We start from the raw sequence: 27,813 nt of genomic DNA, 5'->3' as shown, positions 1-27,813 counted from the left end.
GTAGGTATCTACCTTCCCCTGAGAAAGCCATATGGCGAAACATGTCGGGAATAGGGACAAGTAAACTTTTCTATATTTCACCTTATTTTGATATTCTTATGCTCATGCCTATTCTGATAAGCAATATTTTTTACAACCAATTGTGACCTTAATTTGCTTATTGATTTAGCTGATCTTTGTCTAGTTATTGGTTGAGCTTTACCATTCTGCTGCATTACATAAATGCTGTCATATAAAGTGATATCATTTTAATAATGACATTTAATATATTGGGGAAGTCTAACTGCTTAAAGGTATAATATGTTTAAACAATCTCTTTATGGATGGCTGACAGATTTCTGAAACTTCACCTGGATAAAACAGAACTCATCATCTTCCCCCCTCAAATTTCAAATCTCCCCCTGACATATTCCTAACGGTTAACAACACTGTTATTCGGCCCTCCTCTCAGGCACGTTGTCTTGGTGTCACCTTTGACTCAGCCCTCTCATTTACCCCCCATATTCAGAACATTTCCGGGTCCTGTCACTTTCACCTGCGTAACTTCTCCAAAATCCGCCCCTACCTGTCCCCTGAGATCACCTTGTACATGCTCTCTGGCTTCCGTTTCACCTTAGAATCAAATTCAAGTTCCTGTGCTTTGCCTTCAAATCACTCCACAGTTCTTGTCCCATTTACCTCTCTGACCTAATAGAAAAATACTCCCCCAGCCGCTCTCTTTGCTCCTCCAATGGCCTACTAATGTCTTCCTCACTCATAACCTCATCACACGCATGGTACAAGACTTCTCTAGAGCTGCCCCAACTCTCTGGAATGGTCTTCCTCGTCCTATTCAGCTTCCTCCCACTTTCTGCTCATTTAAAAGAGCGCTCAAAACCAATTTCTTCAAACTTGCCTACCCATCTTCTTCTGTCTCTTAAAACCCCATTACTCACCCAGCACTACATACCTCCCATCCTAATGTGATACTTCTCCCCCCTCCTAGATTGTTAGCTCTGTGGGACAGGGTACTCTCCTCCTCCTCCTCCTCCTGTTTCAGTCTGTCATTTGCAACTCCTATTTAATGTACATCTCTGCATAATATGTTGGAGCTACATTAATCCTGTTTATTATTATTATTACTATTAATTTTAATAATAATAACCTAGATATTGCAAACATGTTCTGCATATTTTAGGGGACAAAGGGGCTAGGGACTCGACTGGTTAAATGGGAGTTTTTTTAATCTGTCCAATAAAATTTGAAGACTACAGTGACATTCTTAGAAATAGAACACTTAGGTTAGTGTTAAGGCCTTCTGAATTGAACCACACGCATGTTGTCACTTAATAAAGTTTTCTTGTTCAAGACGCAGCAGAAGGGCTTCTGGGAAATGTAGTTTTTTTTCTACTCGAGTTCTCAGCTTAGGTAGGGCTGTGCAGCCTGCAGCTTCCTGCTAGCGTGTTAAGGTTACATTGCTCTATAGAACATTGAAGCGTTTAGGCAAACGTTATATATACACACATACATCATTTATTTTAGAGAAATACAGGTGCAGTCATGCAGGTCGGCTGTTTGTCTTTCCGACAACCCTACGCTGGCCTGCTATTGAACGGAGTAAAGACTGTGGAAACGCGTTGGCGCCCTCTGCTGGCCGATTATAAGAACAGCACTCTAGCTATACACATAGCAGTGAAAGACTGGGATGGCCAGGACTGGAGAGACATTCTGCAGAACAGACTGGGGATGGCAACTTCTAAAGTGCAACAAATATTAGAAAAAGGGGAGCAGTATGGCAGGGGGGTCATTGCTGGTATGTATTCTGTTTTTATTTATTTTGGTGTATGATTGTCATTTTTGTACCTCTAATTTTAATATAACCATGGGTTATAGTTTTGCTTCGATTGGAAGAGTAAAGAAGGGTAAACAATGATAAATGGAGGAGAAAAGCTGCTCTGATCTCTCTGTTTATCTGGCCAAGTGGTCAGAAGCCCAGATGACCTCTGCTTAGGAATAATAGTTGCTTATATGAACATTTTATAGCAGAGATCACATGATCAGATGCCTAATATTCTGGTCACATGGATAGCAGAGGGGGGAGCCCATTGCAGCATTTTCTACAAGACTGATATTTTAGTCCTATTTCTCTTTTTGAAACAAAAAAAAGGTTTTATACAAAGATTCCCACTGGCACTCATTGACACACAATGTTATAAATGTTTTCCTCTTCTATAAACAGGTCTTATTGACATCGGTGATACTTGGCAATGTGCAGATGATGTCCCCATGGAAGACGCCATAGAACTTGAAAATAAAGCCCTACTGATTGGTCTACAAGGGAAATATCTGTCTGATGTCTCCAACCCACGGTGGTTATTGGAACCAATCCCAGCAAGAGGTGGCAAAGACATTTGGAAAGTCACTGTTCCCTATCATCTAATTCCTTCATAAATGGATGATGGCACTGCAAATGCCGACATAAAAAAACGTTACCTTCTTAGTATAGCACACCAGAGGCAGATGGATCATGGACTGTGTGTATGATTTCACAAATCTTTGTCAAATAAAGGTAAATGAGGCTGTTCACCAGAGACTCCCCTAAACCCAATCACTAAACTCATATACTTTTACCATGGTAATGTCATTTCAAAAGTTTTCATTAAAAGATTATCTGGTGATCCTGCCATGAAGGCCATTGCTTTGCGCTTTTGTTATAGAGTGATAAGTGCATCTTAATTGTGCGCCTGCATTTTCAACTTGTCATATTCTTCCGTGGTGAAGAAAACATGTAACTGGGTTCACTTGCATTGTGCAGACCAGAAGGGGAAAGAAGAGGGACGAAAATGTCAGTGCCCGAGAAAAAAGAGGAATACAGGACCTGGAGTCGGTGAGATTTTTTTAACCTTGGTGTTTTTTTTTTGGTTTGTACAGTGAGGGAAAGAAGTATTTGATCCCCTGCCGATTTTGTACGTTTGTCCTCTGACAAAGAAATGAGAAGTCTATAATTGTAATGGTAGATTTATTGTAGCTGTGAGAGACAGAACAACAACAAAAGAACCCTCAAAAACCCAGTGCTCAAAAGTCAGAGCTTGATGTGCATTGTAATGAGTGAAATAAGTATTTGATCCCCTATCAACCAGCAAGATTTAAGGCTCCCTGGTTTCTTCCCTGTATGCAGGTAAAGAGCTGAGATTAGGAGCACCCTCTGTAAGGGAGTGCTCCTAATCCAAGCTTGTTACAGTACCTGTATAAAAGTCACCTGTCCACAGAAGCAATCAATCAGATTCCAAACTGGCAGTTTGCCAATGAAGATCTGAATGATCCAGAGCAGAACTGGATGAAAGTGTCGTGGGCAGATGAGACCAAAATTGAGCTCTTTGGCATCAACTCAACTCGCCGTGTTTGGAGGAGGGGGAATGCTGCCTATGACCCCAAGAACACTATCCCCACCGTCATAGAGGTGGACACTTTATGCTTTGGGTGTGTTGTTCTGCTATGGGGACAGGACATCTTCACCGCATCGAAAGGACATTGGACGGGGCCCATGTACCATCAAAAGCACCTCCTTCCCTCAGCCATGGCATTGAAAATGGGTCATGGATGGGTATTCCAGCATGACAATGATCCAAAACACACTGCAAAGGCAACAAAAGAGTGGGTCAAAAAGAAGCACATGAAGGTCCTGGAGTGGCCTAGCCAGTCTCCAGTCATCCTGTGAAATAATATATGCTGTTGTACAAGTGCATCACATTTGACAAGTATTTAAAAAGTGGGTAAAACATATCAAAACTGTTTTCTAATTTCCCTAAAGAATGGGAAGAAATTTGGACTGTCAGGATTTGACTGCTCTCTGTTGTTAGAGGGATTTACCTTACTGCTTGTAAAAGAAGCAGCAAGCATTTTTTTTGGATGCCCATTTTAAAATAAAATGCTTTAAATAGGTTTTAGTGAGAAACATAGGTTTCTTTACTAGGAGAAAAAGCGTATCCTATGTTATTTGCTAAATCTTAAGAGACATCCTTGAAAGTGGAACTAAAGTTACTAATTGCTGACCCAGCAGGTCATTATTGCAAAATGGGACAGGTGATGATTTATGTGCAATAATGTGTCTTACCTGCCTTATCGCTCCAGTTTTTTGTCCACAAAGCTGAGCTGGGCACAATACAGAGTCTGCTTTGGTTGCCAGGGACTCCCAGCAATCCCAGGTTCCATAGTGTCAAGGATCAACAATCTCCCATATACACCTGCAGGGGCTTTACGTCACCCCAGCGTGGCCAATCAAGATGCCGAAAGAATCTCCAGAAGTGGAGGGAGATGGTGGTGCACTGTGATGGAGAGTGAAAAGGTGAGTAGCAATGCTTTGGTTCAGCTTTAAGAATGCCAAACTGTTATTCGGTCTCATTAGCTAACCCGTAGTGATCTAGAATTGTTAGATGCCATAAATTAATGTTTATTGGTAAAGCACAGCTTGTACATATAATAGAAATGCATACACAACACTGGGCTGGTTGTAATGATGCCTGAACCCGCCCACTCTCCTATTGCAGGTCTGAGCCTGTGATGGGAAAGTGGGTGGGTTGTGTCCAGAGACAACCTGCCCACCATCCGTACAGGAGACATGGTCCCCAGCTCTGGCCGGTGCGCGTACCGCTGCTTTAGCTTACTATACTCTATTGCTCATTAGCTCTAGTATGTAAGTAAATAACAGTCCAAACACTGAAAGATTAAGACATTCAAATAGTTTACTGAACACTTGCAACAGAAACATTGTCATGTTATTATTGGTTCTGCAGTAAACTTTACAAGCAACACTGTTTCAGTGCATGATAAACATTCAAATGGACAACTCTAAACACTATATGAATAGTGATTCTCTACATCAGTGAGAGGAAAAGAAGGAAAATAATAAACAAATAGGTACTGGCTTTTTTTTTGATGATACACATCATATGGTATTTAAAATGTAAATTATAAATGACAAATCTCAACACATAAGCTTTATTTTTACAAACAAATCTTATTTAAAAAAATATTTTGTATTTCACGATTTATACTGTACACAAGTATAATTTTGAACAGAATATATTACATTGCTAAAACAATTTTATAAATACTATACAAACAAGCAAGGCTGCAATACCTAGAAAGAAAAGATAAATCCTAAGGTTAGGATTGGGTCAATGCTTACTTCTCAAATTCTACCATCTTTTAGGATGGCATTGAAGGGTCATTGTACTTAGGGAAGATCTGTGGAATTGAAGTGAACAAAATATAATTTTGACTTCAGGGTCTATTAATTTTTTTACATCTTTATGGGACCCACTGTCCTACTAGTGGCTGGAAAATGACGAGATTTTGTCGCAGCCACGGAAAGTCAGACACGGTCATATTTAGGATTGTGAACCAGGACTGTATAAATAAAGTTCATTTTGCTTTAGAATTCTAATGAGTGACAAAGGCTAGTCCCTCCCCCTCGAGATCCCTTTCTGAGCAACATCTATTTCTCATAATTTTTAAAATTCACTTTGTGGACTCAAGTCAGTCTTCTATATAAAATAGCACTCGTGGAGTGTTGTTTTATTTCAATGGATAGGCTGCTCTACCAGGTTTCTCCAGCAGGTGGAGTGGCAAAAGAAAAGGGTGGGAATTCAGAATTAATAGGTCAAAATTTTATACAACTAGTGGTATAAAGTGGGTAATGCAGGAGGTTTGTCCAAAGCAAAAGGAGCCTTGCATAATAGCTGCACATCAAACACAAAAAATAACCTTTACAGGTTTGCCAAACAGCAATTTATAATAACATTAACTCATTAACTTTAGAAGTCCAAGCATGTAATCAATAGCTACATTGATCATGTGTTAGCTGAACTGACATGGTCAGGGAGAGATCTCAATGCAGCAACACTGATATGTAATGTTATGCTGCATTTTAAAAGTACAGTTTTTAAAAACAAAGCAAAAGAACAAAAATGAAGTGAGGTCAGTAGCGTACATAGTCTGGTCTAATTGTGAAGAGCTGCTTTTGCCCTGGGGCGGGAAAAGGCAAGCGCACCTAGGCAAGTTCTTCATGTCTTGAAGTCCCTTTAATCGGGCATATCAATGTTCAGCTTGGGTGGAGGAACAACATATTTGCCAGGGCTCTGTGTGATTACTACGCCTGTCTTTTTTCGGAACATTGGGGCGATTTTGGGAGGTTCCGGTACCGGTGTTTCCTCTGCGTCCTCACTGTCCTCATGATGAATGTCATAGGATATATTGCCGTATTCTCGAAGGAAAGGGAAGATCTCTAACAGGAACTGACAGAAGTCTTTCCGAATGCCAAACCACCCTGGAAAAGATAATCATTTGTTAGAGCAAGTCTGCCATTTAGCCAATACTTTCCCTTTAGGCCTAGACGTGTGGGCAAATGTGTACTCAGCAGGCTATAAGACAAGACCATATGCTATTTCTATTGGCATCCACTATGAGCTATTGAATGTACAATATACACGTATATTAATATTCAATTGTATGTATATTAATATTAATAATAATATTGAAGTGCCTTTCAATTCAAACTAGACTTGGGTACCTCCATACCCAAATTATGAAAACATTAAGGAAATATATAAGAAATGTGAGGAACAACTAAACATTCTTATATCATAACTCTTAAAGCTGAATTCAAGTCTTACAGTTATACAGGTACAATTGCTTACTTTTTTCCACTGCACAAGGTGAGTTTCTCACAGTATGCATTAGAAGCAGCAGCAAGTCAGAGTCTGCCTGGAGCCACTTCTATATACCAGAATTGTATACAATTAACTGACACTAATGAATACTACTACTCACAGTGATTGCCTCCTTTCTGCCCAAATGTTGTAGCCATTAGAGTGATTAATGAAAGCCATAAGGGGACAAAGATTGGGATGTAGGAGAACAAGTTATGGTCATCCAGTCGATGCACAAGGAGAATCTAAGAAAAATAGAAAACAGGCAATTAGTAAGACAAGATAGGAAACCTCAATTCAATATGCCTCAACACAAATGAGAACTAATTACATTTCAACTTTGGGTTAAGATGTTCTTTAGCTGTGTCCCAGGAATGCCAAAAGGTGTTTTCAGTCATCAAGGGTAAAGAATGTCCAGTGTTATACTGCTCAGAAGAACGAGGACATAGTGCAAGGTGCTATAGAATGAGATATTACCCGATAGCCAAATAAAACCAAAAAAATGTCTATCGAAGATCAAGGATTTATTTTCTTTCTGATTAAATGTTTTGAGGCCATTTTCTTGCATGCTACTCAGAAGAGAAAATGTCAATGGTGCAAATACAACACTCTAGAACAGAGGTCGGCAACCAGTGGTCCACGGCTCTGGACGGTGTGACCCCAAGCGGAGTCAGGAGAAGGACCCCGCTTGGAGAGTGCACCGGCCAAAGCTGCGGACCATCTTCCGTACAGATTGCAGGCTCAGGGCGGGTTGTGTCTCAGACCTGCGATGGGAGAGTAGGCAGGTTCTGGCATCATGATGCGCAGGTTCTAGCAACTTTAGTTGTCCGTAGGTCCAAAAAGGTTGGCGACCACTGCCCTAGAACATTCAGTAAAAAAGCAGAACTGGTTACGCTTTCTTCCATCCTTCTCTTTCTGTTAGACTCTACAATGTGTTCTGCTTTTAAAAGCAGAAATGTGTGCAATTGATGTGAAAGTAAATTCCCCAGTAAAGCACTGTTACACAAGACTGCTACACAAAAAAAGCCAGAGAGGATGAACGAAGGTGCTGTAAACATGATCATGTCACAGTAATGCCCTCTTCTTCCTCCTGCTTGTTGCCTTGCTGTTATGCTTTAATATATAAATAACTATTCCAGAACAAGCAAGAAGATAAATTCTGCCTTTTTTTCAGATATTCCTGATCTACATACTTGTTACATTCCAGTAATTCAGAATGTATCAAAGTCATTGGTTCAGAATAAGTAGTCCAAGTCTTATATAGTATGGTTCATACTAATTATATTAGAATTAGAAATATTCCTGTTGGCGCTATTGAACATAAATACCTCAAATGTAAGTAATGGCACAACTATAGCCATCCAGCTGACTGCCATGGTGATATGTGTCCTCCTTTGTTCAGCTATGACATCCATAGATCGCAAGAAAAGAACGGACCACACAATATAATACAAAACCACCAAACACAGGAAAGACATCAAGATCCACAGGGGCACACACACCACCTATAAAGAAAACAAAACTGGTTAAATGACAAAAAATGTTCACATGTCACTAATTAAACTTTAGCTGCACAGGAATGTTAAAGCTTTGGCAGATTTGGCTGAAATCAAGACTAGGGAGAAAAATGCTTACAAGCCACGGCCAAGTGATGATGCGGTCAAGTCTTAGTGCAATGAATATGAACTGCAGTATATTAACTGAGCACAAGATCTCCAGCTGCAAAACAAGGAAAATAAAACATTTTGTTATCCCAATACATATAAATTTAAGAAATATGTATAAAGTTACACACACCAGTCTTACACCCACGCCTGATGCAGTACACTGGTCAAAATTGGCTGTGCAAGTACTCTGCATTCCCTAATAATCCTTTGGAAAGATTTTACGCCAAACTTCAGGCTATATAGTAAAATCACAGTTGCAATACAGGTAGTCCCTGAGTTAAGGACATGCGACCTACGGAAGACTCCTAGATACAAACAGGGTTACCTACTCGCTTGTGTGCAGGGCGGATGTTTGATGGGGGCGGTTCGCATGACTTGCAGAAGAAATCTTTTGCTAAACACTGCTAGCTGAGGTTGTGGGTTATCTTAGGGGGTGAGCTCTTTCTGCAGCCTCTTGTAACTCTTTAATGACCAAGACAAACTCTGCAGTTGTTTCTTTTTGCATATCAAAGCACAGCTTGCTCCAGAAGTTAATAATTGTCTAAGCGCTATAAGGTTTTTTTTTTTTGCTTTGTTTGTGAATAACTCACATTGAGGATTTTATACAGTAACTGACACCACGCTGCCTAATAATATGTTGAGACAAACATCTGTGCTGATTGCATTTATTAAAATATTGTACTTGTTCCGACTTACGCACATACAAATTAAACTTAAGAGCAACCCTACAGTCCCTTACTGGTATGTAACTGGGGACTACCTGGTGAATGTTTTACCTGGCAATATATATCTCTATACACACAGTGAGGGAAAGAAGTATTTGATCCCCTGCTGATTTTGTACGTTTGCCCTCTGACAAAGAAATGACCAGTCTATATTTGTAATGATAGGTTTACTGTAGGTGTGAGAGTCAGAATAACAATAAAAGAACCCTCAAAAACCCAGTGCTCAAAAGTCAGAGCTTGATGTGCATTGTATTGAGTGAAATAAGTATTTAATCCCCTATCAACCAGTCTGAAGACTGGCTAGGGCACTCACGGACCTTAATGTGCTTCTTCTTGACCCACTCTTTTGTTGCCTTGGCTGCGTGTTTTGGGTCATTGTCATGCTGGAATACCCATCCACCAGCCATTTTCAACGCCCTGGCTGAGGGAAGGGGGTGCTCACCCAAGATTTGATGGTACTTGCCCCCGTTCATTGTCCCTTCGATGCGGTGAAGTCCTGTCCCCTTAACAGAAAAACACCCCCAAAGCATAAAGTGTCCACCTCTATGACGGTGGGGATGGTGTTCTTGGGGTCATAGGCAGCATTCCTCCTCCTCCAAACATGGCGGGCTGAGTTGATGCCAAAGAGCTCAATTTTGGTCTCATGACCACAACACTTTCACCCAGTTCACCTCTAAATCATTCTGATGTTCATTGGCAAACTGCAGACAGGCCAGGGGGACCTTGCGAGCTCTGCAAGATTTCAGGCCTTCTCGGCGCAGTGTGTTACCAATTGTTTTCTTGGCGACTATGGTCCCAGCTGCCTTGAGATCATTGACAAGTTCCCCTGTGTAGTTCTGGGCTGCTTCGTCACCGTTCTCCTGATCATTGCAACTCCACGAGGGGAGATCTTGCATGGAGCCCCAGACCAAGGGAGATTGACATTATTTTGTGTTTCTTCCATTTGCGAATTATCGCGACAACTGTCACCTTCTAACCAAGCTGCTTGTCCTTGACATCCTTAGACAGCTCTTTGGTCCTGGCCATGGTGGCTTGTTTGGAATCTGATTGATTGCTTCTGTGGACAGGTGACTTTTATACAGGTACAGTAACAAGCTTGGATTAGGAGCACTCCCTTACAGAGGGTGCTCCTAATCTGAGCTTGTTACCTGCATACAGGGAAGACACCTGGGAGCCTGAAATCTTGCTGGATTATAGGGGATCAAATATTTTTTTTCACTCATTACAATGCACATCAAGCTCTGACTTTTGAGCACTGGGTTTTTGAGGGTACTTTTGTTGGTATTCTGTCCCTCATAACTACAATAAAGCTACCATTACAATTATAGACTGCTCATTTCTTAAAATCTTTTTAGGTAATTGTAGGAAGGTACGAATATTATACAGACAGGCTGGTTCTCTTCTGTACTATGAAGATGGAAGGAGAAGAGGGAGGCAACCTGCTACAGAAACTATGACATTCCCCCATTAGTGGTCAGTCGCTAAACAATGCCGTTGGGCACTTTTACTGATGCTGGATTCTTGTTTAAGACAATCGCAAGTGTTAATCACCAAAAATCTAGCGTATGCTTTAGACTTATTCTAACTCCTCCTTGTCAGTAGACAGCAGAGGTTTTGGGGAAACCTCACATTTACCAAAATTGTATTTTAGCAGACATTCCTGGTCTGAGGAGGAATCATACAATCTATAAAATCGCAATAACCTGGATTACTAATATTTCATGCAAAATGTGAAACAATTTGTTCATTCCTAGCAAAGAAATCCAGAACCCACATAAAATACAATGTACATTTTTCAGGAACATATTCTTCCACTGCTTGTTCACCTTCCAGTAACTAAATCATTTTAGGTATTTACTAATTTTGATAGAATCCATCACCCACTAAACATACATTTATACAAAAGAAAAAGAATCAATTTAATTTAATTAGGACAGTTGATTATTGCCATTATATCTCCAAGCTCAAGGGAAACTTAATAGTGTGTACAATAATTACCTATATAGGAAAATTCACTAGATACATTCTACTTACTTCTAGAGAACGGTCATGTCGGAACCCCCATACACAAGCAGCAACTGAAACCGGGGACACAAAGAATAGCGGCATGAAGACCAAGAGCCAGAAGTAGTGGTTTCCTCTCTCGATTCGATCACAGACTAGAACTTCAAACATGAGAAGCAGCAAGTGAATCCCCACTGCTATAAGCATAGCTTTAAACTCCACACAGGTTTCACCTTCTGCCCTGCAGAATCAGAGAGAAACGCTGTTACAGCAAACATCTGAAGAAGAAGACTGCAAGTTTTAAACTCACATACAATATAAAACATGTAACTATGAAGATGTGGCATTTGCCTGCTCTGATACCCTCACTATGGGATTTTCTGGGTTTTAAGAAAGCAAAGGTGGCTGTAAACAGTAAATAAAATCCGTCATCCAAAACATTAGTATGAACATCTCCTTTCAAGGGATTGAAAACACTCATATGTGCAGATTCCTACCTATTTTTTACATCTCTGCTTTTCACTTCCTCCTCGTTCACTCTCCTTTCCTGTGTCCTTATAGCTCTCTCATCGACCCATAGATTCCTCCTGCCCCATCTCAAACACCTCCCCCACCAACCAATTTATCCCCACCCCAAGATGCCTACAGCTCCTTATCAACTTATCAACACAAGTAGTGGTGACTTTTGCAGTTTCAATCTGTTAATTACTGTTGGATATCGCTAGTATATTTTGGTAATGATACCCTTATTCCTTTGTAAATATGCATTGTACCTTTCTATTTCCTGTTGTTTACATTTTTGAATTACTCCTGCTTTCTGTATCCCATATCCCCAATATTCTTCTAATAAAAATTATTGTTAAAGAAAACACTTTTATGATATAGAAGAAATACAAAGTCAGGTGACCTTATCAGTTGTAGTAATATTATTCTTGATGGGAATATATAAATCTTGGAAGTAAACCTGGCCATAAGGGTCACTACAAGTAAAAGGAGCACAAATACCAACAGATCTAACAGTGTTCTCCCACGCCCTTTTTAGCCGGGCGCACCACCCTCTACTTTTCAGTAACTACCCGATTCTTTTTGGGTGGTTACTGAAGAGTTGGGTCACAATACCTCCTAAAATTTCTTCCCACCCAGCCTAAAAAAGTTCTGGGTTCAACACTGCACATGCATTGATAAAAAAAGACTAGGGTCTCAAAAGTTTTACCTAGATTGTACTTGCATATCTACCAGTCTAGTCAGACTAGCTTACAGAAATGGGCTCTATGTGGCTAAAGGACTTCAACAAGATCACTATTTCCCCAAATATAATCCAAGGCATTAGAAAGAAGCTAGAAATGTGTCTATGAAAGTAAAAATTTGTACAAAAAGTTAGTAATGGTTATAATGGCTGTTGAATTACCTGTATTGGGGGTTTCTTGCCCACACTCCGGTGCCCACAGAGGCTCCCACAATAACCATTAGCTTCCATAGCCATATTGGTGCAAATACTGCCCAGTAGCTCCATTGTATAATACCGTCAAGGCGTAGGGAGAGGAGAACGGAGAAAAGCAACAAACATGCATAGATGAGGAATTTACTGCAAAACACAAAACAGTAAATGTTACAGCAAGACCAATAACAGCAATGGCATACTTTACTCATTATTATTAATAAACAGGATTTTTGTAGCACCAACATATTACAGAGTGCTGTACATTAAATAGGGTGTGCAAATGACAGATACAGACTGTGACACAGGAGGAGAGGGCCCTGCCCCGAAGAGCTTGAAGATGAATTAATTTATAGTCTAAACACCAAGCCTTCCCAATTCTGCCTTTTATTCTAACTTTAAGTCTTCCTTTAAACTAATCAGTGTCATGTTCAAGACCTACAATATCTTCCTATTGCTGTTCAACTCCTTCTACACAGAGGGCTGTACAGTGATAAGGATATAAACACACATAAAGGTGTCCAGTTATGGGTTGGATCAACCCCTTTAAAATGGGTCATGGCAGATGACCAGACAATGTCTTCCCAAAACACCACCACCTCTTTATATGAGGTAGGAGCATCGCTGTGTGCATACTTCCACACTTTTGATTGCCTCCAGTGCAATGCCATATTTTATTGTACACTGTGATGGTGGAGCAAAATGTGTGGCAGCAACTGAGGAACCACAGAAGCTTGTAACTTCCCATAATACCAATGATGAAGGAATGGGGCTTAAAGCGTACCTAAACTCAGAATTTTCACTTTACATAAAAGGGTGGACAACCCTTTAATGAAAAGTTTTTTTTATATGCAACACCCTTTTAAAAAAAAGAAAAAAAAGGTGCAGCACCACCCACTAATTTTTGATCGCCTAGGCGATGAATGAATGGGAGCTCAAAGGATGCGTATGTCACGCATCCCAGGAGGCTCTTGCTTGCTCCTTTTTGTGAAAAAAATTGCCAAACTCACGCATGCGCAGTGAGATCGGTAAGTTTTTTTACAACCTACGTCACCTGATCTCGCGTCTGGGTCAGGTGACGTAAGAAGATAAACCGGCGAAGATGGCGGCGCCTGGAGTGCCGGCCCAAAGACAGATGACAGGACGATGCGGGACCCGATGAAAGACCTCCGATTGACTGCACTGCGGGATTGAAGATAAGTGTATTTTTTGGGGGATTTGAGTTTAGTTACTCTTTAAGCAGCCAATGTCAGGACTCAGCGCTGTCATTTGGGGCAAAAGAAGGAAATAAAACTTGGTATACCCATCGAGATCAATATAATATTTAGAAAGGGATTCTAAAATTGAAAAAAGAAAAAAAGAGGTCTGCTGAAAAGAAAAATGATACTTACCTGTTCTGCCACTGATCTTTGCTGTCTTACAATAAAACTAAACCCACGATACTCACCTACCCACGTTGCATCTCTGGGCTCTGCCACCTACCCGCTTCTTTTTTTCATCTTGATTGGCTGTGCCAAGATTTTAGTAATACTGTACTAATAAAGCGCCAACATATTACGCAGTGCTGTACAATACACAGGGTTGCAAATGACACACACATATAGACAGTGACATCAGAAGAGGAAAGGACTCGGATCAAAGAAGCTTACAATCTAAGAGGGGGCGATGTACCTCCCGCGTACCCGTGCATGCACCTGGCATGTGCAAAGGAAGCTGGGATTTCCCCGTCTACAAATGCTGGGCTGTGCATGAGCAGGTCAGCACATTTGTACCGCTGGGCGATGATGGGGAAAGTAAGAACAGTCATTGTAGAAGGGGCATTGCGGTCACCTTCAGCAGAACCCACCTATCTGTGGGTTAGGTGGGTTCCACTTTAGGGCCGGGTTCCAATTTAGGGACATTAGGGATTGCTAATGGATCTGAAACATCCAATTCCCGGACATGAAGTATAACACCAGACCAGAGATACAACACTGGAATATTATCTGATTAGGAAGGATGATGATGGGGAACATTAGTGGCGGGATAATCAAATATCTTCCTAAATAACAACAGATTAGCTGGAAATTGACATACAGATCTGTGTTTGCATTTTAAAACTTGTTTATGATAAAAACAAGGTGATCGATCAATAAAAGACGAGTTTATTTCACAGAAAGAGGAATTTATGTATAAAATTAGGGAGTGAACTTCAAACCCTGACACTGGGGACAGGGAGCTACAACAGACCACCGAAACAAATCCCAATCTACCCTGATCAGTAAAATAGGGTGCATAGCTTCCATCCCCCTACCTGGGCACCCGGATTCCTCAACACAACCAACACATCTAAGGACATACCTAACCAGGCACCCGGGCACCCACCTCCATACCCTGGTACCCAGGCACACCCTCCACTACCCGGGCACCCACCTCCATTCCCCGGTACCCAGCCCGCCCCCTCCATTCCCTGGTACCCAGGCACCCCCTCCACCACCCGGTACCCAGGCACCCCCTCCACTACCCTAGTACCCAGCCCCCCCTCCATTCCCGGGCTCCCTCCCGCAGTCAGGCCTCGTCCAGTCTCCTCCAGCCATTTCCTTCCCTTCATTAGGCCTCAGACTCCTCGGCCTCTCCTGCTAATGTTTCGTTCTCCTCACAACACAAGTCCGGCGGTGGCCTCCCTCTCACCCGCCCACACAGCGCCTCACCTGGGGTTGAAGTCCTGGAAGAGCCCCCTGAGATTCATCTTGTCTCCTCTCCTACTCCGCGGACATTGCGAGCTCACCGCAGCCACTCACTACCGGCTGCATCCTACAAGCTGCGCATAATGACTACAGAAGTCTGCCAGGCCGGACCCTCTATAGCAGTAATTACGGTACCTTCCAGTCTCTAGCACAGGAAGAGAAATATTGAAGACGAACAAGAGGGGGAGGGGGACACCGTGCTATAGGAAGGGGGGATATGGGGGACACCGGGGGATATTGGGGGACACCGTGCTATATGAAGGGGGATATTGGGGGACACCATGCTATAGGAAGGGGGATATTAGGGGACACCGTGCTATAGGAAGGGGGGGGGTCACCAGGGAAGTGGTGCTATCAGCAGGGGACATGGTGCTGGGTATAGGAGGATGTTCATGTAATCAGGACAATCAGGAAATATTATAACATGATTTGCATCAGGGACACATAAAAAAAAAATCTGACCTTTCCTCTGCTTTTTTAAGGGAACTTATAGTTTTCTGTCCAAATTGTTCCTAAGGAGTTCCTAACACTTCCTGCTCGGTCAAAAATAGTAAGCAGGACAGGAAGTGAGGATAAATCTCTAACAGAGCCCTAGATTAGAATAAATACCTGCCAGGGGTTCTATTCTCCACTTTATCCAAAAGTAGGGGAAACTGTTTGTCTGAAAATAAACATAAAATGCCTTCCCAGTCACATCCCTATGATCTGCACAAAGTAATATATAACATTATTAGATTTATTTTGTACTCACCTCCCGACCGGCCGTCTTTTAGAAGTCCCCCTGTTCCTATCCTCCCCAGTTTCCCCTTCCTTTGTCTGGATATATTTACACCTCTGTACAATATTTACTATTACAAAGAGTTATTTTGCACCAAATATTTCATCCTCAATAAATGTGATCACTTTGGGGGATTGGATAGTGAATATAATGGAGACATAGTTGTGATAGAAGCCCCTGTTAGTGTTCTGTCCTAAATTGCTGCCCATCAGATAATGCTGCCTAGAAGGGGAGGAGCCTGGGGGTAACATTAGAGGTTCTGGGTAGATTACCCTGTGGTTAGGGTTAGGCAGGAGGGGGAAATTGGGCACTGGGCAGAAGGATTGAGTTTAGGACTAGGTAGGAAAGGTTGAAGATTAGACACCAAGGAGGGTTGGTTAGGCCTAGACATTCAGCAAAGGAAGGGGGGTTAATTTTAGGTATCAAGAAGGAATAGTTTGAGGCACCACAAAAGGGTGGGTTAGGTACCGAGGATGGTGGGTTAGGCACCACAAAGGGTAAATTAGGCAGCAAGGAGGGTGGGTTAGGTCCCAGTAAGGTGGGTTAGGCACCAAGAAGGGTGGGTTGGGGACCAAGGAGGGTAGGGGTTAGGCAACAATTAGGATAGGTTAGGCACCAGGCAGGTGGGAGGAAATTTTAAGGTATAGGTAAGGTAATTGAAGGCACTGAAGTGGGTTGGAGTTACATACCTCGCAGAGCTGCACTACCATTGTAAATCACATCTTACTATAAACAGCTATGTTATCATTTTCTACTTTCTGAATCCACAAAATTAAATCCACAAAATTACATTTACAAAAAACAAACACATTTCCCCCTTTTTAGTTTTTTTTTGTACTGCATACCAAAAACATTCATGAAATATATAATCCAATTTCATACATTTTATCATTTTATATTTGTTAACCAGGAAGTGTTAATTTATTTCCCGCACATTGACTTTCTCCCTTACGTATGATTCAGTTCTCTTTTCTTCTGAGAGGGGCCATGATGAGCCAATAAAATCCTCCCATTTAACTGCCAGAGCTTCATAGCCAGCCAATCAGAGGACAGGTGAGTGATACATTAGGAAGTATTGGATGCATGTGGATTGCAGCTAGTACAGTGTGTGTAGAAGTGTGATAATAGCTGGTGGATGGAGTACAGACATACACAGGGGCCACAAATACAACATGAAGCCACCGATCATCTGCTTCTCCTTTCTGCTGCTGGCTCACCCTGCCTCCCCCCTTGTTGATGGATCGTGGCACTCTAAAAAGCATTTAAGATCAGTTACAGGTTTGATCACGCACGCATTATGTTGTACTTATAGTCTGTGTATTTATTTGTTTACTCTTCATACAACATTTTATTTACTATTTATTTACATTGTAACACATTAGAAAACGTGTGCTGAAGTGGGCATGCGCATGTTTATATTCTACTCCTTCATTGTGCCATCTGGTGGCCGGACTGAAAAACTGCATGTCTGTTGCTTTTGCGCTGCCCTACATCCCCCTTATGTTAAAGAATTTAAAAGATTTTTATTTGTTTTCACCTTTATATTCATGTTGTTGTTGCCTGTTAAGAGATTGCCTTCTATATTCTAAAGCCAAATTATTAGTTTTAAGCAGACCAGGGAATAGTTAGAAACATACCTCCCAACTTTTACACATACAGAAAAGGGACAATTTTATAAAGTTTATAAAGGACACACACCCCTGTCAGTAAAAACTGTTCCCCGCTTTATCCAAATACATAGGTTTAAATGGCGATGGACACTTTCCGAACTTCAAACATTCCTGCCTTTGTTCCTTTCCTTTTTATGGGGTGCGATTGAATGTGGTTTACAGAAAGGCAAATATGCTTGTATTGGTTTTCTTGTTAACTCATTGGAAATGAAAAAGACACTGCATTTCTGGTATTTTGTCTACTTGGTGAAAATGTTTCCAAAAAATGAAAGTAATGCTGCCCCCTCACCTATAAATGAAAGACACATGCCAATTCACGTCTTGTCTGATACAATAAGCAATGATCATACAACTAGGTGTGAATTGTAACTGCCTGAACAAAGTCTCACTTATTTCTCTCTTATAGGTAAAAGGAATGTCCTGCTGATAATTGTTGATGACCTCCGCACAAGCCTAGGCTGTTATGGTGATGATATTATTAAGTCTCCAAATATCGATCAGTTGGCTTCTCACAGTATTTTATTTACCAATGCTTATGCACAGGTAAGAAAATGTGGCTGTACTATTTCCATTACAGACATAATAGGAAGCATATGAAAAAGAATAACTTATTTTGCAGGATTTTTATATGGATCTTCTTTTACTCATCTTGGTGACATCTATTCCAGCTATTCTTGTGCTTTGGTTTGTTATGTACATATAATGAATGGGGTGAAAGCAGTTTTGCATTGAAAGCAATAGAGAAAAGTAAAGTAAATGGTTTGGGCCCTGTGTGTTTGATGTTGAAATAGGAACACAATGACAATAAATATATATATATATATATATATATATAAAGCAAAAAGGAAAACATATATTTAAGTTGCTTATTTATTTTGCCTACATTTTTCCAACATGACTCAAAGGACCTGATTTGTTAAAGTTTTCCAAGAGTATAGACTGTCATGGGTGACCCTGGCTGATCCAGAAAACCTGGGATGAATTTCTTAAAAATCATTTGCTCCTAGTTTGCTAATGTTTTCAATCCTAGACCAAATCCATTCCAGGTTTGCTTGATCACACAAGTTCTCCCACAATAGTGTATCTATCTAGCCTTATTAAACCAGGTCAAAAGTTTCCATGGAGAAATTTAAATAGTGTTTCATTGCATTCCAAAATAATTTAGTATCCTACTTAGAAGCCTTCCCATATATGACCAATGTAATTTTTTAAAGTTCCAGTGTGGTATAGCTGTAAATTATAGGTCGTCCTATTATACAACAGAGAGAGGAATTTCTGTCCTTAACAAGATAAAGCAAGAAATACTTTATTGTTTACCATAGTCATACTTGTTCATTTGAAAGAATATAGCATTTCCCACCATTCCTACTGTCTCTTGTTGTTCTAGTTCTTAGCATGATACTTATGTGTTATGCCTCAGTCTTTCCCAAAAATAAGTGACATTAGATTATATATACAGAAATGGTTCTATCGGTTTCAAGTTGGGAACATTGTGCTACCTATCTCCAGACTAATATAGCAGTTTGAAACTCATTGATTTAACATTTTAAAAAATGTGGGTATACTGCATAACAGCATGCCATTAAAATGAGTGACAGCTCCCTGTCTCACTGAGCCAGGTAGCGTTAAACTTATCACAACTGAAACATTGTTTCTATTTCTGTTATCTAGAGTGATGCCTTTTCTAATAAGTTGGTTTCTGATTTTTTTTTGAAGCAAGCCGTATGTGCTCCCAGCAGAGTCTCTTTCCTAACTGGAAGAAGACCTGAGACCACCAGACTGTTCGACTTCAATTCCTATTGGAGGAAGCATGCAGGGAATTACTCCACTCTTCCGCAGTATTTTAAAGAACATGGCTATGTAACGATGTCAGTGGGGAAAATTTTCCATCCAGGTTGGCTTTAGTCATCACAAATATGTCTATTGTCTTTAAGACTTTTATTCTCCTACTAGTCATGGAAGCTTGAGAACTCTTGACATTGCAGAGGAAACAAATTGCATTCTTTGCAGGTTCCCTATTTCCTAATATTTTTGTTGTCTGTATTTATAATGCACATCTCTTTCAATGGACCTTATTTATTAAAGCCCTCTAAGGCTAGAGAGGATGCACTTTCATCAGTGAAGCTGGGCGATCCAGCAAAAGATAGCAAGTCATTTGCTATTTGTTAGATATTTTCAATCCTTAATCAGATCCATTCCATGTTTGCTGAATCACTCAGCTTCACTGATGAAAGTGTATCCTCTCCAGCCTTGGAGGGCTTTATTAAATCGGGCCCAATCTGTTTCATTCAGGTTACCTTTGAGCTCTAGGTAAAAAAATATCAGCAGAGGTGTATCATAATGCTGCCATGTTGTGTCCTAGAATTTCACCTAGCATAATAACTATTAAGGCCTATGCATAGCATTTGTATGTGGAAGGCTTTATGACCTACTGCTAATTTGTGAGTATTCCCATGCTAATGATTTTTGACTGAATGCCTAACTTTTTTTTAAATCAAGCTTAAATAAAGCTAAAAGGAATATATGCTGGCACTCATATTGACTAGTCATATATACAGCATTTCTATTCCCCCCACCATTTAAATGACTTTTATCATGTATCTTATAACTTAAGTTTTTTTTCTATGTGTTACAGGAATCTCATCTAATCATAGTGATGACTATCCCTACAGTTGGTCAGTCAAACCTTATCATCCATCTTCTGAGAAGTATGAGAACACGAAAGTAAGTACAAGATTAACAACTGAAATCTACACCAAAATATCTTTACTATACTGTCAAGCTGGTTGCAGTACTTCCACTGGATTAAATGCGAATTTCAATTTTTTATTTATCTTCTTAAGTAGCTTGTGTTACACCCAGAAGTCAGAGATTTTCCTTTTGCGAACTTGCTTACAAAATATTCTCTTGAATATTGGAGCCTGCCCAGCAATTATACAGTAGGAGAAAAAGCCACTAACAAACCCATATGTTATAAATTCTTACACGTGTTAATGGTCATTCGAAAAAGTGGTTTTCTATAGTGGTCAGTTTGAATAATAAAAAATTTAATAATGTCTTGTTACATCTCTTATAAGGTAACAAATGTTCACTTTTCGAGTTCAAGTCCACATCTTTTATTATATTTATAGTTCATATTTCTGTCTGAATAAGACTTAATTTTATATGTTTTGTATAGACTTGCAAGGGTAAAGATGGTGAGTTACATGCCAACTTGGTATGTCCAGTGGATTTGTCTGAAGTTCCAGAGGGGACATTACCAGATATACAGAGCACTGAAGAAGCCATTAGGCTATTAAACCTTGTAAAGCAGCAAAATTCTTCATTCTTCTTAGCCGTAGGATATCATAAACCACACATCCCATTCAGATTTCCAAAAGTAAGTAAGAACTGATATAGCCTTTATAAACATTTGTAAACAATAATACATTCGATCAAGTGCAAAGAAAAAACTGTGTTCTGGTTTGCTTTTTCATTTAATAAAAAGTGACAGTCAGAATCCAACATTTTAAGGGTCAGATTTGGATACTATGGCCCTGGTTTATTAAAGCTCTCCAAAGCTGGAGATGATATACTTTCATCATTAAACCTGGGTAATCCAGCAAACCTGGAATGTATTTCTTCAAAGTCATTTGCTATTTGCTAGCAACCGTTTTGAATCCTTGACCAGATCTATTCCAGGTTTGCTGGATCACCCAGTTTCAATAATCAAAGTACTTCCTCTCCTGCCCTGGAGAGCTTTAATAAATAGGGCCCTATAGACTATAGACTTGTTTAGCCATTTCTTAGCATTATGGCTGCTTTGAAAATGGGAAGGGACCACCCAGCCATCTGCTTATTATTGAAACAAATTAGTCTCATGGTTGGTAGGTTACTCAACTACGTCTATCAGCTTCTATAGGTTCTTAAGCATTTGAAAGGGTTTGCAAGAAAGAAGTACTGCACCAAAAAAAAAAAACTACTGCTGTAGTGTTTTCAGGTATTTTGCTAAAGCCCAGAAAGCATATATCCTAGTCTCCTTCCATTGTACCTAGTGGTGACATTGGGCACCTGGGAAGCAGTGGTGACAACACAGCCATCCATGTGAACAAGCCCTAGGGCTAACTATACACATTATTATAAAAAATGTACAGTCCGCAAGTTCTAACAACAACTATGTAGTGCAGGGATCTTTCTAGCTGGATATACACTGAATGAATGACTTATTTAGGCGAGACCTAATTGCCTTTGGAAACACTTAAAGAGATTGTATAAGAAGACTGAAAGGTGTATGGAAAGCTTAGTAAATAACAATGTTTTAGCATGACTTAGAAAAAAAGCTTAATTTACAAAACTAATATGATTGGATCAATCAACCTAGTAAACAAGCATAGTTGGATCAGAAAATAGGTGAGTCTGTGGGGAACAGCGCTTGCTTTTTTTTTTCTGGCTGCTCCAGAAGATCCATTTTTCTTTTATGCTTTAGGTTTTAAGGTGTCATTGAATAGTGCTAAATAATGAATGAAGTCATTATTACAAATAACATAAGTTGTACAGTTTAGTGATTTAATTCCTATGGCTATACAAAAATTTACTTTATATTAGAACTTCAGATAAAAGCTAAGCACATATGTACGGTACATATGAACTGCTTTATCTAAGTGTAATTCTCATGCTATGTTTTCATGTATTACTATCCCTTTTCTATATTTTCCCATAGGAGTTCCTAAAGTTGTACCCAATTGAAAATATTTCCTTGGCACCAGATCCAGCTATTCCTAGAAATCTTCCTTCTGTTGCTTATAATCCTTGGGCAGATATTCGGAATAGAGAGGATGTTCAAGCATTAAACATTAGTTTTCCATATGGACCAATTCCAGAACATTTCCAGGTATGCCTTGGATAACATGCTTCATTGTCACAGGGCTTCTCACTTCCAAGACATGAAAGGAAAACACTCCAAAGCCCCAAATAGCAGTAAAAGGGGCTGATCAGTGGAAAATGATTTACTGCTGGGGGAGATTAAAGAATATTTGTTCCTTTTCCTGTAATATAAATCTAAAGGATTTCTTTAAAAACAATAATGTTGCTACATTGGGTTTTTGGAATAAAAATTGTTTCTTAACCAGGGTTCCTCCAGAGGTTGTGAGGGGTTCCTTAACAAACTGTAATTCTTAGGTGAATTTAATAAATACCAATGATCCTTTTGGCTATCTTTTTGGGTGACATTCCTCCCACTGACCACCACAGTAATTTACTGCGAGCTGTGGATATAGTAATAATACCAGGGGTTCCCTGAAGGCCTAAAAGTTATTTCAAATGGCTCCCCTATGTTCAAAAGTTTGTTAAACACTGGATTAGAAGCTTCAGCTTTTTTTTCAGTTTGGTACATTTAATATTATTTTCTTTTCCTGCAGCGCCTAATGCGTCAAAGCTACTTTGCTTCTGTGTCATACCTGGACAGTCTGGTTGGACAATTGCTGACCGCAGTGGAAATTCTTGGTTTTTCCAAGGATACCATCATTGCGTTTGCCGCTGATCATGGTACTTATGAGCAGATATATACGGCTTCTTTTTAATTGCTTACTGGAATATAACTGACTTGTAATGTTTTACACTTTCAGGATGGTCTCTAGGAGAACATGGTGAATGGGCAAAGTACAGTAATTTTGATGTGGTCACTCGAGTTCCACTGATGTTTTATGTTCCAGGGGTAACTAGCAGAAGCCACCCACAGCAAAACATCTTCACATACATAGATCCTCTGAATGCTGATCCAAAGAGAAACATTCCAGGTATTCCTGTTTTTCCTATATATATACTTCTTTTTTTCATTTGCAATATAATATGTGTAAAGTATTTGTCAGGGCAAAAAAAAAAAAATCACCTTTTGAGTGATCTGACAACACAGGGCGTGGTTACAGGGGCCACACATCCATAGATGCAGCTTTCTCTGCAAATAATGTTCAAGTGTGTTGATGTTAAAAGGAGTAATAAAAGTTATAGGAGTTAAATTAAAAAATAGGTAGGAGGGGTGCAGTGGGATGGTATGGAGAGGAAGTTTATATGCTCAAATTGGTGCAGTTACACTTATACTGTAGCAAAATATTGGCCTTAAATACTATCGACACTGCTTGGTAAACCCATCTGGCCAGGACACATGTGTTCTTTGCACTCTTTATTTAATCCTACAGAAAGTGTTTCTCAAGTGTAGAAACTCCCCCATAGGATTGAATAGGGAGTGCAGGACCTGACGGAAAAGATCTTCACAACTAAGCAAAATCTTTTACAGCTGATAACTTTTTGAACAGAGAATAAGTTACTAAAAGACGGTAGGGGGGTCCTTCAAAGAGGCACAAGTTCACAGATTCATGCAAGCAAAGGCCCTAGCATTTACCAATACAATGGGAGTAATAAAAGCAGCTTTTATTTGGTGACAAGTCTTCCAACGAAGTTGATTTAGGAATTATAGCAACATAAACTTGGTCCAGCTTAGTGTATGTAGTACTCCCATTTTCTTAGAAAATTGTCTTTGGTTTTTTGCATTCTTGTATTAACCAAACAATATATTTGTTCTGAGTTTAGGGTTCACCATGTACAGCCTAGCTATTGCACAAATAACAGTGAATTCTTAGGTTAAATGGTCATCCTTAAAGTCCACAGTTTACTAAATTTACAGTTTTGAGCATGCTCAGAGTTTATGAAGCTGAATGTTTGGTAATCTAGGTGCTGGTGAACTACTATAAAATCCCATAACAATGGAAAGAGGGTCTTTGCTTGCTAAAACATTGTTCAGTAATTCTATTTTGCCAAGCCTGAGATTTGTAATAGAGAATGTAGAGAAGAGAGAGAGAAAAGGCAGGGTTTTTTGGCTGTAAATATTGAGTGTGTTATACCGTTTGTTACTTTGTTATTTGAAGAAAGACATTGATAAGGGTCATTCTTAGTTGAAAACATATTGCTTTATAAGTACATATTATAATACATATGAACTATATAAGCATTTGAAGTGAATCATACACATGAAAAATGTTGATCAAAAGATGGCAGTTCAAAATAAATAAAAAGGTTGTACTCAAGGGGTCATAATGTCTCCAATTATTTCCCGGCACCTTTCGCCAAATAGATGGCTTCTTCAGGGAGTCTAGAGACTTGAGTGAGTATAAATTATGGAAAAAAGGCATATAAAGCATAATTTACTGAATAAATATGAACTATGATAAGGAAGATATGTTAATAAATGTTACAATAACATAACTATGAAGTAGGTCACATTTTCATCGAGGAGATTATGAACAATAACATTGACATAGCAAGAGGTTTCTATATTTATACATCAAACAAATGTGATATATGGTTTCCCTTGTCATAAACCAACATATACTAATTATAAGGTTAAAAATTGTAAAATAAAAAGAAGACTTACTATGGGTGAAAGAGAGGGATCCAAGGTATAAATGTGAAATTGTCAGCTGTGACAATGTGAAGATACCAAAGTAAAGATGGTGCTTGATCGCAGGGTTTCAAACTGAGAATGAGGATTTAAAATGGAAATCTGTGTAATAGAAGAATGTAATAGGTGTTATTGTAGGTTGCATTTAAATTATTGCAATTGAGTTAAACAAGGGTCAATTTGGCTGATATGTATAGGGGAACACTTAGTTAATATTTGAATCCTGGAGTCCTTCCATCTGACAATAGCGTGACCTTATTCCGGCTATCCAAATTATCTGTGGTACTTTAGGTATAAATTATATACAAACAATTGATATTGAAGAGTGAAAAAATCTATATGATTTATGATGTTAAAGTAGTAGTAGAGATAAAGATTGCTTACCCCTCAACTGGCGTTGAGGGACAAAATAAGGATGTGTCCAAACTGGTTTCATAAATACTGGTTGGAAAATCCGATATAGTATATGATGAGCTGATAACTAGGAAATTAGAAATAGAAAAATTAGTTTGAATATTTTAATGTGTAGATAAAGGAAATTTGCTGGGTTCCAATGTTCCGATCCAGTAATCTTACTATATTTCTTTGTATATGCCAAAAGGGTAGGTACTTTGTAAGTGTAGATCAATTAGTCCTATCGGCAGTATCTAAAGGTAAGGTTAGCCAAGAAATATGATAGTGTTATTGATATGGATTAAGATCTATGATGGTTAGATGTTGTTACATGTGAAATTGGGTATAGACTTACTTATTGAGCACCAATGTTAGAAGAAGATATTTTTTAAGGTAGGCAATGGATCTACCAGGTCTAAAAAAACAATGATGAAAAGTGTATGTTATAAATAACTATCCAAATTTGTCATGTATTTATTTATAATTAATAAGTTCCTAATGAAGTGGTGAAAGGCTTACCCATTTACATTGGTAATTTAGTGTGGAGAAGAAAAAAAGTGCATCCACAGCCAGCCACCAGGGGACTGGTCTCGTGGATGCCGAGTCTATAAATAGAAGTATTAACGTGTTAATTGGATGCCAATGCAGCTGCGGGCAATACTTGCGCAATCGCATTGGTAAGTCTAGGGTCGGAGGTGTAGAACTGCTTCCGCCCTCAGCTGCTTGATCCTGTTTATGCTGACTGCGCATGCGTGGATAGCTGGTGTGCGCTGTCAGTGTCCCATAAGGGTTGGTCAGAGGGAAGTCTGTGGAGGATTTGGCCCTACCCTAGGGTGTTTCTATTCTATGATGGAAACGAGGGCACTGAATGTCATACAAGGGGATGTGTGTCTGCTCGTCCACTAACCTCTCACCAGAGCGAGAGTCAGAACATTTCTCTCAACACTGGTCCTGGGCATCGAGGGGATCCAATGACCAAGCAAGGGACGGAGGGTCACTAGGGTGGCGGGCCAGGGGAAGGGGCTGGCTGGCCAGCTCCCCTGGGGATGCCTGCCATCCTTCGTAGAATGACAAAGGGTGAGAGAGAGATGAAAAAGGTGGAAAAATGAAAGAGGTGAAAAATGGGTGGCCAACATAACCAGTCCTTTGGCAGGTAAAGCCGTGCCCATCTAGGGACATTTAGCAAACTTTCTCTGCGGGTTACTCTTGCTGATGTACATCACTTAAATGATAGTGATTAAACAGAGAAGGTTTGGTGAAAGTCACATTCTTTCTTCAAAAATAGACCTCATAATATTTCACCCATGCACAAAACGAATAACTTTGCAATGATAATGTTTCCCAATCATGAAAGGCATTTATTGCAAATGAACTGTTTGTAGTTTTATTGGTAATACTTTTTTTTTTTTTTGTTGATAGGAAATGTCAAGGATGATCCTGTAGAGTTAGTTTCACTCTTTTCAACCATTGCTGATCTTGCTCAACTTCCTCCTTTGCCAGAGTGTCCATTTCCTTCATTCCATATAGAAACCTGCACTGAAGGACAAAGTCTGTCTCCATATTTGACCACATCTAAAGGCAGAAGAGGAAATGATGAAAGTATCGCTTACAGCTCTTATCCCAGACCCTCTGATACTCCTCAGTGGAATTCAGACTTGCCTCATCTAAGAGACATAACAATTATGGGATATTCCATGAGAACAACTGGTTTTAGATATACAGCATGGGTTGCTTATAATCCAATAACTTTTGAAGCCAATTTTACAAACATTCATGCACAAGAATTATATTTTGTTAAAACAGATCCTAATCAAGACAACAACTTCTTTAACACTTCCATTCATTCTCATCTGCTGATAAAGCTTCTTGGAAACCTGAAAATCTGATGGTTATTCAGCTATAAATATGCCTTTAAGTTTGAAAAATCTATTTTTCAGCAATTAGTGTATTATAGTTTTGATAATGTTTTTATATTTAATATGTATATAAAGAATTGTTTATAACTAATAAACAGAGAATATTGTGATGAGTAAAACATACACGCACCTCTGACTTGATATGATTTGATTCATATATTTGGATTCATATCTGAGTGTTGTGAGAACATGCCTATAAAAAGTAGTGCAGGTTAACACATGTTAGTGTGTTGCAATGCCATTCTTTGGCACTCCAACATATTAGCCAACATTAATGCATTGCAGCAAACCATAAAGGCGTAGTAACACACCCCTACTGTGCTGTTAAAAAAAGCATGTCTCTTTTTTGTCTATTCTGATGCATTGGTAGTCTAT

General features: G+C 39.5%; 3 protein-coding genes across 3 annotated transcripts; 2 read left to right on the top strand and 1 right to left on the bottom strand.

The window, feature by feature from the left end:
* Positions 1–1,394: 1,394 nt before the first annotated feature.
* On the top strand, positions 1,395–2,689 carry LOC140343364 (protein EOLA1-like). The gene is made up of 2 exons (XM_072430019.1): positions 1,395–1,792; positions 2,219–2,689. The coding sequence occupies exons 1-2, from the start codon at positions 1,540–1,542 to the stop codon at positions 2,428–2,430; spliced, it is 465 nt and encodes a 154-aa protein (XP_072286120.1). The 5' UTR covers positions 1,395–1,539; the 3' UTR covers positions 2,431–2,689.
* Positions 2,690–4,703: 2,014 nt separating this feature from the next.
* TMEM185A (transmembrane protein 185A) lies at positions 4,704–15,368 on the bottom strand. Its single transcript, XM_072429724.1, has 7 exons — positions 15,214–15,368; positions 12,494–12,670; positions 11,116–11,326; positions 8,325–8,408; positions 8,018–8,194; positions 6,811–6,934; positions 4,704–6,307 (listed from the first exon to the last, which is right to left on the bottom strand). The coding sequence occupies exons 1-7, from the start codon at positions 15,249–15,251 to the stop codon at positions 6,063–6,065; spliced, it is 1,056 nt and encodes a 351-aa protein (XP_072285825.1). The 5' UTR covers positions 15,252–15,368; the 3' UTR covers positions 4,704–6,062.
* A 1,724-nt stretch (positions 15,369–17,092) lies between these two features.
* Positions 17,093–27,574, top strand: IDS (iduronate 2-sulfatase). Its single transcript, XM_072430286.1, has 9 exons — positions 17,093–17,305; positions 18,104–18,240; positions 19,414–19,591; positions 20,333–20,421; positions 20,876–21,076; positions 22,397–22,567; positions 23,094–23,220; positions 23,301–23,471; positions 26,942–27,574. The coding sequence occupies exons 1-9, from the start codon at positions 17,200–17,202 to the stop codon at positions 27,406–27,408; spliced, it is 1,647 nt and encodes a 548-aa protein (XP_072286387.1). The 5' UTR covers positions 17,093–17,199; the 3' UTR covers positions 27,409–27,574.
* Positions 27,575–27,813: the final 239 nt, after the last annotated feature.

This window comes from Pyxicephalus adspersus, chromosome Z (genome assembly GCF_032062135.1).
Source record: "Pyxicephalus adspersus chromosome Z, UCB_Pads_2.0, whole genome shotgun sequence".
NCBI classification, from domain to species: Eukaryota; Metazoa; Chordata; class Amphibia; order Anura; family Pyxicephalidae; genus Pyxicephalus; species Pyxicephalus adspersus.
Note: the sequence above shows the minus strand (reverse complement) of the source record. Positions and strands in the feature narration are given on the sequence as shown.